Here is a 14,208-nt window from a genome sequence, read left to right as displayed (position 1 = left end):
CATGTCTTGGTCAAGGAGTTACTGTATGCAGACGATGCTGTTTTTTGTCACACACTGAGACTGATATGCAGCATATAATGGACAGCTTTGCTGACTCCTGCGCTGCCTTTGGTCTGAGGATCAGTCTGTCTAAAACAAAGATGTTGTTCACTCCTGCACCAGGCCAGTCATACGTGGAGCCGAACATCATGGTCTGTGGTGCTAGACTAGGAGTAATTGATTCATTTGTGTACCTTGGTAGTTCTCTGTCGAGGGATGGCTGTCTCGACACTGAAATCCACAGGCGAATTCAGAAGGCATCTGTAGCTTTTGGAAGGTTGGAGAAGAGAGTGTGATCTGATCATGGCATCACAGATAGAACTAAGATCTGTGTTTACAAGACCTGCGTGCTAACAACACTGTTGTAGTCATTGGAGACATGGACATTGCATCAAAGGCTTGAACGATTTCACCAAAAATGCTTGAGACGTATCTTAAACATCGAGTGGCAAGCACAAGTACCCGATACTGAAGTCCTTGTGAGAGCATGTTGCTCTAGTGTTGAGACCGTTGTAATCAGATCTCACATGCGTTGGGTGGACCACTTGGTTCGATGAAAGATTGTAAGCTGTCAAAACAAATTTTTTTATGGGGAGCTGGAAAATGGCAAGCACCCTCAACACAAGCTTAGGAAGAGGTTCAGGGACTCTACAAAGAATAATTTAAAAGTCTTACAAACGACATCGACACATGGGAAGAACTTACTCTGCAAAGGCTGAAGTGGCGAAAGCTTGTACGTGAAAGTTGTGATGCTCTAGAGAAAAGAAAGCTGGCTCACAGCAATCTGAAAGCTTTGCAAAGGTTTAATTGATGGTCTTAACCATGATACACAGAGCTGGAAATGCGACACTTGTGAACGAGTGCTTTTGTCAAAAGATGGCTGCGTCAACAACCTTAAGTTGCACAAAACTCCTGTTCAGGTCAACTTTGCACCTGTTAGTCCGAACCAAACGATCTGTTTAACATGCAGCAAAGTTTGCAAGTCTACTGCTGGTTTGAGAAGACATGTGATTGTTCATAGGAATACCCTTCAATCTCCAGAGAAAGTCAACTCGATGGAAATTGCTCAATTTGTATGTCACATCTGCTTCAAGATGTGCAAATCTGTGGCGGGAGTGCAGAATCATCTGAGATGGCATGGACGACAAGATTGGGAGAACTCAATGTGACGGTGATCATCTGGAAAGATGCAGCAATCATCATGTATATATATATATATATATATATATATATATATATATATATATATATATATATATATATATGACACTAAAGAGAGAGAGAGAGAGAGAGAGAGAGCAAGCGAGAGAGAGGGAGAGAGAAATAAAAAGGAAAAACCAAGTTATGTGTTCATCAACGTTTCGTCTTTATTGCGAGATTTCCTCTGGACGAATGAAATTAAGAAAACAAAACACCAGTACCAATATCTGAAATATATTTTTGATTTAATGAAATGTATGACCCTGTTCCGTTTCAGAAACGGACAATGTTGTTAGAAATTCAAAAAAAGAGGCGGGAGGCATAGTTTTGTGAAATAGAGTAAGATTTTTTAAAAATATAACATCATATAACCATTAATATAGTTAAAAAAGAAATGATGCAATTCATATTCTTTTTGGAAAAAATATGTCCATTATACTTCAAATATGGATGTGTAACTGAAATGAAATGACGTTATAAAAAAATCTTACTCTCTTTCACAACGCTATACTCCTCCCTACTTTTTAAAAATTTATAACGAGTTTTTCTGTTTCTGTAATGAAACAAGTTCATACATTTCATTAAATCAAAAATATATTTTCAAATATCTGTATTAATGTATTGTTTTCTTAATTCCATTCATCCAGAGAAAGTCTTGCAAGAAAGACGAAACGTTGATGAACACATAACTTGGTTTGTTCCTTTGTTATTTCTCTATTTCATCGGAATACTATTTCCATTATTCTCATCATATATATATATATATATATATATATATATATATATATATATATATATATATATATATATATATAAAAATGATCCTCATATTTTTACACCACTTCACCACTTGGAGTTTGGCGGAATTTTTAATTTCACTAGTTTGTAAACATTTTGTTAAGAGAGTTAACCAATTTTTTTTACCACTAACCATAAGTCTGAGTGGCAAGGTTATAAAATTGTAGGTAATCGCATAAAAAAGTAGAACACCTTATAGGAGAGAAATGTTGTGCATTACTTAAATAAAACCAAGGCCAAACTACATTGCTTTTAACAAAACAATAATAAAGGGTTTATTTAAAAAAGGCGAGATTGTATCTCAAACTGGAGAGAAAGAAAGAAAGTGTAAATGTCTGTTTGAAGGTGTCGTCTGCCATCAGACTGCAGTCGTCAACAAGTAGCAGTAGGAGGGGTGAGGGAGAGAGGTCTGTATAGGTCGCTTGCTGGCGTCTCTCTGGCGATCGCAGCTGAGATCCCAAAGGGCTAAAAAAAATAGTCCTTAAATAGTAAAATCAATGCGCCCTACCAACCGATTGGTCATTGTGGCTGAATCACTTTGGCACCGGGCATTGATCCGCTTATAGTAAATAGTTTGTTAACTGCTACAGCCTCTCCAACAAAGACAAAAAAGTTCGATTTTATTATTTATAGTTAAAAACAAAAAGCATTCCAATTATTAAAAGAAAAATTGATTATTTCTTTGTAATACAAATATTATTGTTTTTATTTCAAGATATATTTTAAGCAGCGTAATTTATTAAAAAAGAAAAAGAAGAAGGAAGTTAGACGCTGACAAAAAAGTTTTTTTGATAATAAAATAATGTATTAAAATCAGTGTTTTTAAATGTTTAATTTAAGAAAAGATTTTTTTTTAATTATCTTTTATTTTAAGAACTTAAATAAATTGTTGTCCTTTTATGCATCCGTAAAACAAATATATAACCACCGTTCCAAGGGAAAACGTTACAAAATCAAGGCAAGTAAGCATATAAACCGTGTGTTCATTTTGTATCACTTGGGGGCTTCCGTAGATAAAGTTGTCTGCTGAACCAGAAACACTTTGCCTTTTAGTGCCAGTTCTTCCTCGGCGTTTGTAGCGGGCGCATTGTTTACTACGTGGATAAATATCCGTCTTCCTGCCCGACAACATGCCTCGTAGAAATGATATGTGGTGTTAGAAGGATATGATAATAACAACAACAACAGTCATTAAAATAGGAGTGACTTCGACGTTGACATGGTGAACCGGTCTAATAATAATAATAAAAAAAAAAGTAGAGATTTTTATCAGCATCTTTGGTTTTATACGGTAGTAAAACGACGTATAAATTAAGAAGAAGAAGAAGAAGAAGAAAAAATAATAAAACGTGTTAGTACCTCCCCCGTCGCTCTTCCATAAAAACACAACATCCAAAACGCATAATTATTTAATATTACTATTAAAATAGTACTTGTCCACGAAATGGGTTAAAGTTTCAAGTTTACAAACGATATCATTTTTTTAATATATGAAAACCCAACACAGTCATTTGATTCATTTATTTACGTAATAATCTATTACAAAAACAAATATTTGAGCACACACAAACAAAAACATATGTATATATCCATACTAGACCCATTCTTCTTCACTTTATAACCAACCAACAACAAAAAATAAGATATCAATTTAAATGAGGAACGAAGGATTATTATTATTACTATATCATGGCCGAAAACAAGAAGAGGTCGCCCGTCACAATCAACGAATTGATACAGGTAAATAGAAACTTAAATTCTTTTATTTTTTTATTTTTTGGTACTCATGCAGAGAGTGATCCGTGCTGAAATAATAACGTTATTATTTAAAAAGCCATTCTTACCATGGGGAGGGGAGGATGTTTTGTACCTATTCTGTACTTTAACCTTACGATTGAATAAAAAAAAAATATAAAACTTTAAATGTGGAAATACGATTTAAAAAAAATATTGCGGATCACTCACTGCTGCATGAGCACCCTTTTTTTTTTTCTTTTTTTTTTTTTAAATTTAAATGCCTTAAAGTTCAAATTTGACAGGATCATTTTTTTTTTTAGTGCAGAGAATGATCCGTGCTATTTTTTAAATAGTATATTTCCAAGTTTTATTAAAGTTTTATGATATGTGTTTTTTTTTTTAATTATTCAATTGTAAGGTTGAAGTATAGAATAGGTACTTCCCTCCCCATGTTAAGAATGGTATTTTAAATAATAACGTTAATATTTACGCCCGGATCACTCTCTGCACTAGTGCACTCACTAGTACCTTTTTTTTTTTCTTTTTTTTTTCTTTTTTTTGTATTTGTTATTGTTGACATTTTGGAGAAGGCGGAAACGTAATCCATTTCCGGGGTTCCCACCCCTACCGTCTTTTATTAAAAAAAAAAAAAAAAAAAAAAAACTCAGTTTCATTAATGAATTTAATTTATAATTAAACCGGCAAAATAATGGTTCAATTGTACTATAGAGACCGTTGAAATATCTCGCTTATTTCATTTTTTATTTATATAGTATTGTTGATAGTGGCCTCAAATTGTCTTCTTCCTTATCCGGAAATAAAATCCTAATTTACTTTGTAAAGTCTTGAAAATCGAGCTTTAATGGGCACTTCCGCAGTTTAACATCCCCAACAAAGCAGGACAATTGTTTGAACGCCATTACTTGATTACTGTTTTAATTTATTTCAAATTGGTACTTAGGTACTTACCATGCTGAAAAGTTATATTTAGAAAGCCATTCTTAACATCGGGAGAGGGTGGGCCGATACGTGTTTTGTAACTATTCTGTACTTTCACTTAACAATTTAATAAGAAAAAAGATATCGCAAAAGTTTAATTAAACTTTTAAATAATATTAAAAATATAATTGCGGCACAATAAGTGCATAAGCACCTCAAAAGTTGATACTTATGCAGGACACAAATCGTGCTATTTTTTAAGATATGGCTTTCAAGTTAAATCCAATTTTTACGGCATTTTTTTATTAAATTGTTAGATGAAAGTACTGAGTGATTTACATGAACGCTATTTCTCTCCCCATGTTTAAGAATGGGTTGCTAACGTTATTCTAGCACGGTCTGTATTCTGCATAAGTACCCCAAAGTTTAATCAAGTTTAATCATCGTTTATGGACGGTGCTGAAATTATGTTATTATTTAGAAACGGATTCTTAACATGGGTTGGGATGGGGCTTTTGTTGGGGATGCTAAAATGCAGGAGTGCGTTTTAATTCAAAGTCTTAATAGTTGAAGCTATTCCTTTTGGTAAATTTTTACAACGTGCCCCAGCTTATTATAAACACCCCAACCTCCTCAAGTTAAGAACGGCGGTAAAACTATACAAACACCGTGACAGCGAATTAACCCTAACCCTAATCCTAACCCTAAACCCTAACCCTAATCCTAACCCTAACCCTAACGCTGTCACGGTGTTTGTATAATAATACCAGAACGGCTTTCGGAATAAACACTCCCCAACCTCGGAAGCTGTTTTTAACAGGGGGAGGGGGGGTGTTTATTCCGAAAGCCGTTCTTAGAATGGGGTGGTTTTGGGCAATATTAAAGCGTCTTGCTTACACGCCTTTATTCCGAATTCGTGGCCGTGGGCCGCCATCAGTGAACTTTACCAAACAGCCATAAACAACGTTTTATGATTAATTTAAACGGTTTCAAACTGATAAAAATGATTGCACTCTAAAAAAATAATTAGGTTTTTCGAAAACGCGATATTATAAAATAGTTTTTAAAGATTATGATATTCTGAACGCATTGGAGTTAAAATCGGTACAGACAGCAGGCAAGCTACTGTGCTACTGCTACGTATATATTTTTCAAGTTAAAATCAAGTTTTACGGTATTGTTTGTTTTTGGTGAAAGTACAATATCCTCTCCATGTTATGAATGAGTTTCCAAATTCAATATAATTTCGGCACGGTGCCATTTCTTAAAATCAATTCGGTCTAACGTATTAACAGGGCGAAAAACAACACTTTTAACACAACTTTAGGGTTCAACATATTTATTTATTTATTTAATATACAGAAACATCTTTGATGTGTGTTACTGATTACAGAAAGAAAATGTCATATTGCAAAACTACCGTAAATTGATAAAGTGGTTTATATTTTTTAACTAAGAAAATTAAGTTTTTTAAGGAAGCGAGACATTGTTTTGATCAGCCATGGCTAAAAAATAAAGGAAGAAAACTCCGTTCGGACTAGCAAAATCAAAATCAACCTTATAATGGCTATAATTTACCATTTAAAATCGCTAAAAGTCGTAAAAAATGATTTTCTATTAAAATAAAATTATCAATTGAAGTAATTTTTTTTTCGTTCCACGACAGGTACTTTTTTTTTTTCTTTTTGTTGTTAATTAGATTGAACTCTGAACTTGCACCCTCTTTTAAAAGTAATACATTGGCTTATTACCCATATGGCAGCATGCTCGATACAAAAAGTGGAATGGAAACGTGGTGTAACGAAAAGTAATCTTTTAGTGAGCTATAAAAAAAAATATTTTAACAATTAAGTATTTATAAAAAGCATTAAGAAAATTCTTTTATTACTATTTTAATTTAAATTATTTTTTATATAAGGCACTAAAAAGCTTTACTTTCTTCTTTTTTTTTTAATGAACGTACATTTAATTTCGAATTTTAACGACAAACCTCAATCCAATCAAATTTATCATTTAGGAAATAAGCTGATAATGCTAGCATATTAGTTGACGTACACGAGTGAGGCCCCCAAAGCAAAATCGGCTCTGATGTTGTACGCAGCATGTTTGAGGGAGCGTTTTATTAATCTGAAAAGAAAGGAAAGAATTTTGGCATTTTTTTTATTTTGGTTTGAAGTTTGCACTTTTCGGATTATTTTGTTATGTTTGTTTTATGACTTTTTTGGTCGGAGATTAGTTATAGGTAATTATTAACAAGAAAGTTGGTGCAAGTCCAGATTAGCACTTGTGGCGATAAACAAAAATAAATAAACAACCTTCATCGTGTACCTACCTGTCACAGAATGTCGTCAGTGTTTTTTCTTATATCAAAGAACAGTAGGTATCTCCAAAACAATGTGAAAAAAAGAACGCATGATTCCGTGACGTCAGACTTGTGTTAACTATACGAACTATGGAAAAGCAGAAGCGACTTAATGATTTTTTTAAAACCGTTGTTTATTTTCTTCAAACTGCAATTAATCTTTGTTATAATTTTGTTAGGTTTTAAGGTTTACACAGTTTAATGATTAATAATATTATAAACATTTTTATATTAAATATGAAATACGGTTTTACTGAATGTTCATGTTCGGCTTCCATACTTTTGTTCGGTAAAAAGAGACAAACAAAATATGAGTGAGGCGGGCCTACAAAATGCTTAATATTTGTGCAATATTTTCAAATCCGTTTTAATCTGGAGCTAAATAGCTGACAAGAACCATGTTTATATAAAAACTTAATATTAAAAACAAAAAAAATTAAACACAATTAATTAAAAAATCTATGTTGTAACGGAACATTTTGAAATAATGGAATTTTAATAGTTTTAATCTCTTAAAAATTAATGTTTACAAAGTTTCTTTTTCTTGGCAATTCAACCAATCATAGTATATATTAATTCGAAAAAACGCTATTAAAAAAACACATTAAATTTATATCATTTTAATTGCAACTTCAAGGTAAATTTTTGTGCAATACGTGTATTTAAATAAAAAAAATCAATGTTTTACATATTTGAACTCTTATGTTTCATAATAAATAGAAATTTCGATAGATTTAAATATATTTTGTTCAAATTTCGAAAAAGTAAATAGGGGGGGGGGGGCACGTAATAAAAAAAAAAAAATAATTCCCCTCATATTTTACGGAAACTGCATTTTATATGTAATTTCATTCTAAAATGGATAAGTATCGAAAATTTCACGAAAATCTGACCATTAGTTGATTTTTGCTAGATTTATTAAACACGGGTATGTTTTCACGTTCGAAATGCTTACTATATGGGAAGGTTATTTTAAAGCGCCAATTATGTAAACAAGATTTTCGTCTCGCAATTTCATTATTTTCGTACGATGAAAAAAAATTTTTTTTAATTATTACTAGTTTATTTTGCCCTTCTTCTTTTAAATGGTACAAAAGTTATATTAATAATATTAATTTATAATAAAGTTACATCGTTTTACATATGGGGGGGGGGTAATACTGTGGTGACTTTTGGAGGTGCCTAAAGAACAGTGAAATTTTATTTGGTGCTAGTGCACTTATTGATCTGCGCTATTTTTTTAATCGTATTTTCAAGTTTAATTAAAGTTTTACGATATCTGTTTGTATTAAATTGTTAGGTGAAAGTACAGAATAGGTACACAACACCCCCCGTCCCCATGTTAAGAATGGCTTTCTAAATAACATTTTTATTTCAGTACGGATCAATAAGTGCATGCTGCATGAGTATCTTATTTTCTTGAATAAAAAAAATAGTTGTTGCTAACACCAATAAAAATAAACTTTGATAATTTCAAAAATATAATTAAAATAATTGGTGCTTATGCACTTATGTTTTATTTTTTATAATTACAAATTGGCTTCCTAAATAATATTATTTCAGTCTGGTAACATTAATGCATAAGTACCAAATAATTTCGTCCTGGATATGACCTTAAACTATATCCGATGAGGCCCCAGCTTGCAGGCTTTGGGGAGTGTGGAGCCACCCTTTAATTGGCATTGCGCCCAGGTCCACTCTGACACGGAGTAGTAGTACTTGTTAGGGTCCCAACTATGGGTTAAATAGAAAATGACTTGAAAAAAAAATATATTCTATTAAAAAAATTTTCTTCAAAATCACTGGATTCGGCATTAAATAACCTGAAAAGGATTGATATGCCATAAAACAATCAACCAACCAAATAATTCCTTTATGAAATATCGATATAATGAAGTAAAGTCGATTTTTCTCGCCTGTATTTAGATATCACAGGATAATAACTTAAACCTTCATATGTTAATCTGTTTTGCCATCCAATTAGGCTGAGACTTCATGTGTGTTTCAAGAAACTATGCATTTATTTTGTCTGATTTCAATGTTTATTATATTTTCTTCGGATAACATTCTTCCAAATAAGAATCCTAAAAAGGTAGCTGACATTTTTACTTGCTACTATTTATTTACTCTCACCACTACCCAAATCACCGGGTCCTTTCTTAATAGAAGTGAATTTTTGTTAAATCATCTGAATTATTTCATTTTATCAGTTTTAATATTGTTCATATATAATACAATAATAGCTTTACCATCTGAATAATGGTCACTCATTTTTGCAGATTAAAAGAATATCATTCAGCCTTTGCGAATACCTGTTTATTCGTTCTTTAAACATTCTGGATTACACTTTAACGAACAGATGTGCACATGCATTCATACATGCTGACATTCGCTTTCATACATATATCTCCATTGATGCTAGGTTAAGCAGAACTGAGAGGAAAAAGAGATTAAAAAATACCAAGGTCGTATGTACATGAAAAGAAACTAGAATTTTAGATCTTTATGATTTTAGTAATTATAGAAACAACCGGAGTTATGGAAAAGAATATCAAAAACTACCTGCCAGATACATTCAATGAACCAAGTTCAAGAGAAATACAAACAATTGCACTTAAAGGGATAGTTTAAATCTTAAAACGATCTCTAGGTTGGAATGTATGAGACGGCAGATCAATGTATGGCATCTGGTAGAATGCTCCATCCTCATCCAGAAAAAAAAAAAAAAAGAAATTAACAAAATAACACATTTTTCTATAGTGACCTGCTTCTTACTTCAGTTTTTTGATTCGTATTTTGTATTTTCCCGAGGCAATGCCGAGAGACAGTTCCTGCTAGTATAAAGGCTTAGTATTCGCATGAACTGTAAGATCAACCCCTATAATATTTTCTAATGAAAGCGTTGTCAAATGAAAGGAAAACAAAGCCTTTCTATAAACAACAATGTTTTTTAGGATGGGAGAAAATAAAAATTGTTTATTCCGTTACCTTTAACATGGAAAAGTGATCTGAAAACCTTTTGTATAGGGTCAGATAGAAAGTGATTGAATTTCACCTTTTGTCCCCAGGCTGTTTACAGAAGAATAAAAATGAGATTCTACTTTTTAGTGCAGTTACACATGGAAACCCTGAAAAAATCAACTGAAAATAGATATTAGTGTGGTGTTTGCTTTTCTATCTAAATTTAACTTAATTTAAAAATGATCAATCCTTGATCACATAGGGCAGAATCACTATCCATCTTTTTTATTTGTATTTCCAAAATAGTTGCCATTTTCGAATTAAACTAATTATGTTTATCTTATAAATTTTCCTAATGTCTGTCTGTCTGTCTGTGGGTGTGTGTGTGACGCAGTTTATCTCAGCCTACAGGCAATCCACGTAAGGTACCGAAATGAAGATTATGACCCAGCGGATGTTTTAGTGATATTTATATCCATGTTTGGTGTATGGAAATGCAAAATAAAAATGCAAAAACATAACGATTTACTAAACGTTTTATTTACTGGATATTTTTCTGGTACAAGGACTCAAGTTTGCCCAGCTGGGCAAACTTGAGTTCTTGTTTTTCAAAAATACTAGTATATTTTAGATCCCATTTTTTTAAAATTTTATTGCCACTCTGAATGTAGTGGGGTCAGTGACACGCATTTTTTTTTTTTTTTTTTTTTTTTTTAAGTCTGTTAAAAACCGTATTTCAGCTGTCCTGTGCTTCTCCTTATTTTCAGTCAAAAAAAATAAAAAGAGCAGGACTATTAAAAAAAAAACTGCACTTTTATATTATACAAACAAAAAATATTAAATTTCAAGTAAAACAAATAGTATCTGCGTCATTGTTATGTTGCCAATTGTAACATATCCAAAATTATGGAAAACGATAAGGTAGACAATTATTAATGAAAAACTATTTTATAACACAATGAAGACTCGGCCTGCTCCAGCTAAGATATAACATTAGGGAGACCAGAGATTCTGATTCGAACACCCACAGAAGTCCAATAGCAGGGTCTTGGATGCTTCTACAATGACAGGGCTAATGTGAGATTCTTGTAGTTCTTGTCTTAATGGTGGTTAGCAGACGAAGAAAAAAACTAAGAAAAAAACAAGAAAAATGTCCAAGGTGTACGACGCGATCTCCAGGAAGGATGTATGCTGCGGGTCGGATGCCAGCTGGTAATTTTGGCGATCCTCTTCTTTTGCTGGTCGTTCGCTGAAGAAAGATTACTTGAATTTGATATCATTCATCTGCCTTTAAATAGGGGTAGGCTATAGAAACAAAATTTTTCAAATAAATGCTAAAAGTGGCTTATTACCTTCATTTATATGTAAATAGATGGGAACAAGTGATTTTGTTCAAAACGGGTCAAAATTGGAGGGTCGCTGGCTCCAAACGTGATTTGACCACGTCGACGCGTGAAAATGGCCCAAATTTCGCCCTCAAACACACTTAATCACTTATTGAAAGCCATAGGGTGCATTTTTGTATCATTAAATCTAACATTCCCATTGGCTATCCCACAAGTATAGGGTTTTTTAGGGTATCTCAGAGTCCAAAATGGGTCAAAATTACCCCAAAATTAGCTAAAAATGGTCGGAAATCACGGATTTTCTACTTTTAATTCACAACTTGACAAGCGACGAATAATCGACTCTGATGCAAGTTTTGGTTTCATTGTAAGGATTAATTATTAAAATAATTCTGATTACAAAGAAAATGTTATTTATGTACGATTATCAACAGAAGAATAAAAACATGCCATATGCTTTTCTTCACTCTACTCGATAGTAACTCAAACAGGGCCTTTTTTTGTTTTTTAACAAGTGATTCTCTTCTTTTCCTATCAGTCTTTTGAGCGGGGTGGTGGTGGACTGTAACTGCGAACTGCCAACAACAACTGACTCTAACCTGCTCTGTAAATCATTTTAAAGGAAGGGGTGGGTAAGGTTTGGGCTCATCTGAGTGTCTCATTCAACCAATCCTTGTTCATTATGCCATACTCTAAATTGCCTTGATTGGCTAATTGGCCACTCACCTATGCATATTAATTACCTGATTTCTCTGATAACAACCAAATTTTTCTATTATCTGGGTTCCCACACAGACCAAATCTCTCTTAACCTCAAGGTCACTTCGAAGACAAAACAGCCCAATAACACGCAACAATCTCACTCACAAAAGATTATTATTAATGTTCCCGAAATTGGTTTTTTCTTCATGTATTTTGTATCCATGATCAAACCGTTTTTGACCAGCAAAATCCTCTGTTAATACCCCAGAATCGCTCACATAAATAAAAGCTCTAATCCAACTCTCATTCTCCCTCTTCTGGGATAGTTTTCGCCCATCATAGGTGGTTAAGTCACATTTTCGATAAAGTTTATGAAGGGAATAAATTTTGTCCTACATTTTGAAATACCTTCATCACAAAACGTAAGCAACAGAACTTAATTATCTCCCTTGTCAACTTTTCTTTTAGTAAATGTAATATAGTGATTTTTGCATCCTTTCACAAATTTCGTTTTTAATAATTATTTTCTACCTCATCGTTTTTTGTAATTTTTGGATATGTTACTATTTGAGACCTAACAATCATGTTAGGTACCATTCGTTCCACTGAAATTCAATATTTTTTCGTAGAAGCACACAAAAAACATACCTTTTTATTAATCTAAAAATACCCCTACGCCTAGGATGTTGATGCAAAAAAAAAAAAAAGGGAGTCAGCAAATGAGAAAAAATGTAAAATATAGTAATTTTGAAAATGACCTTATTTTAAAAAGATGCAGGTTATTTTGGAAATACAAAAAAAAAAAAAAAAAAAAAGGTAGTTACTTGCTTGTATGCTATGTAATCAAGAATTGAGTGATCAAACATATTCCACTCAGAAAGTGGGCGATCATTTTTAAATTATTATAGAAATCACTCCAGACAAGGTATGTATCCATTTGATAGAAATGTACTCCCTTAACCCTCTAATGATGTCCTGTGGGTGACATCACCAAATCCGTTCATTCTGGGTCTTAATTGTCGGTGCTAGGCAGTTACTCCGGTGAAGACTCTGAGTGTTGAAAGGTCCTGGTCCGATGAAGCACCGCTTTCCTCATGTTGTAAAAGACCAAGTGGCCAAATCGTCGGACACTGGTCACCAAAGTTTGTATCACTGGAGAGCAAAGGTCATTTCAAGCCAAAAGAAGAAAAGAATAACATGTCGATGACTGGTCGTAAAACAAAATTATTCATTGAAAGATTACACAATTCTGATCATTCACAGATCTCTAAGATCCTAATGTTCATGTTTGGACGACACTATTGGCAAAGTTTGAGTAATTTTCAGTTTTAGCGATTTCAACCCTAAGTCGAGGGTCAATCTCTTAACAGTGTTCGATTCAGTGGGCGAACAGAATGGAGTTGCCAAAGCTCACTACTATGCTTCGCCTCATATTGAGAATCAGGTGGGTATGACCTCACCCCTCTTTCAGTGGAATTTAAATTATAATTCATAATAATACATCATCGTTTCAAGTTATCGGTAATAATTACAATTTCCAATTCTTCTGACTATGAGTATTCATCTTTCAGCCTGCTCCTCTTCTCTTCATTGGTCCCAATCTCTTGCTGTTACCTTGATAGGGAGTGGTTCCCCTTTCTCCTGGCGATGGGTCTTCATAATTATAAATATTTTCTAAATTCCTCTTTGTCTAATCGCTATCAAAATTTTAACCAGGGAAGTGTTTTTTGGCAGTTAATCAATCACCCCCCCCCCGCGTCTAATACCGTGACCACGGTAGCCACGCTAATACCCACAGAAGTGTGTGGCCTCTCTGTTTATTCATTAATCTCGTTAGTCTGGGTAAGCATTATTTAATCAGTTGGCACATTTAAAAAAAATCAGTTATTCTTCATAAAAATAAATGATTAAACTCGGTGACCGGTTTGGAATTTGGTCTGCCATTTCCTGTTTGTTTATAATGTTTGTTTTTTTTAATATTAACTCGCTACTGACCATTCATTTCGGTTATCACAAAAGTTGACATTTGCTTTGTGGCCTATGCAAGGCAGATGGCTCAACTACTTATGATCAGCCATTGTGAAGATTCTGTTGACACAACAACGATACATCTTCATAAATGCC

General features: G+C 33.1%; 2 protein-coding genes across 3 annotated transcripts in view; one reads left to right on the top strand and one right to left on the bottom strand.

The window, feature by feature from the left end:
• Positions 1 to 14,208, bottom strand: part of LOC145255801 (ribosome maturation protein SBDS-like) — a 190,541-nt gene that overhangs the window by 106,561 nt on the left and 69,772 nt on the right. The gene's annotated exons all lie outside the window — the stretch shown is intronic.
• LOC145255800 (clathrin heavy chain 1-like) overlaps positions 3,020 to 14,208 on the top strand; it is a 172,453-nt gene continuing 161,264 nt past the window's right edge. Inside the window, exon 1 of one of the 2 annotated variants that reach the window (XM_080114485.1) lies at positions 3,020 to 3,777. In XM_080114485.1, the coding sequence (XP_079970611.1) occupies positions 3,727 to 3,777 (51 nt within the window). In that variant the 5' untranslated portion in view covers positions 3,020 to 3,726. The remainder of the gene's footprint in view (positions 3,778 to 14,208) is intronic. The other variant, XM_080114484.1, reaches the window with a different exon arrangement.

Source organism: Euprymna scolopes, chromosome 31 (genome assembly GCF_053919585.1).
Source record: "Euprymna scolopes isolate OS-2025 chromosome 31, ASM5391958v1, whole genome shotgun sequence".
NCBI lineage: Eukaryota > Metazoa > Mollusca > Cephalopoda > Sepiida > Sepiolidae > Euprymna > Euprymna scolopes.
Note: the sequence above shows the minus strand (reverse complement) of the source record. Positions and strands in the feature narration are given on the sequence as shown.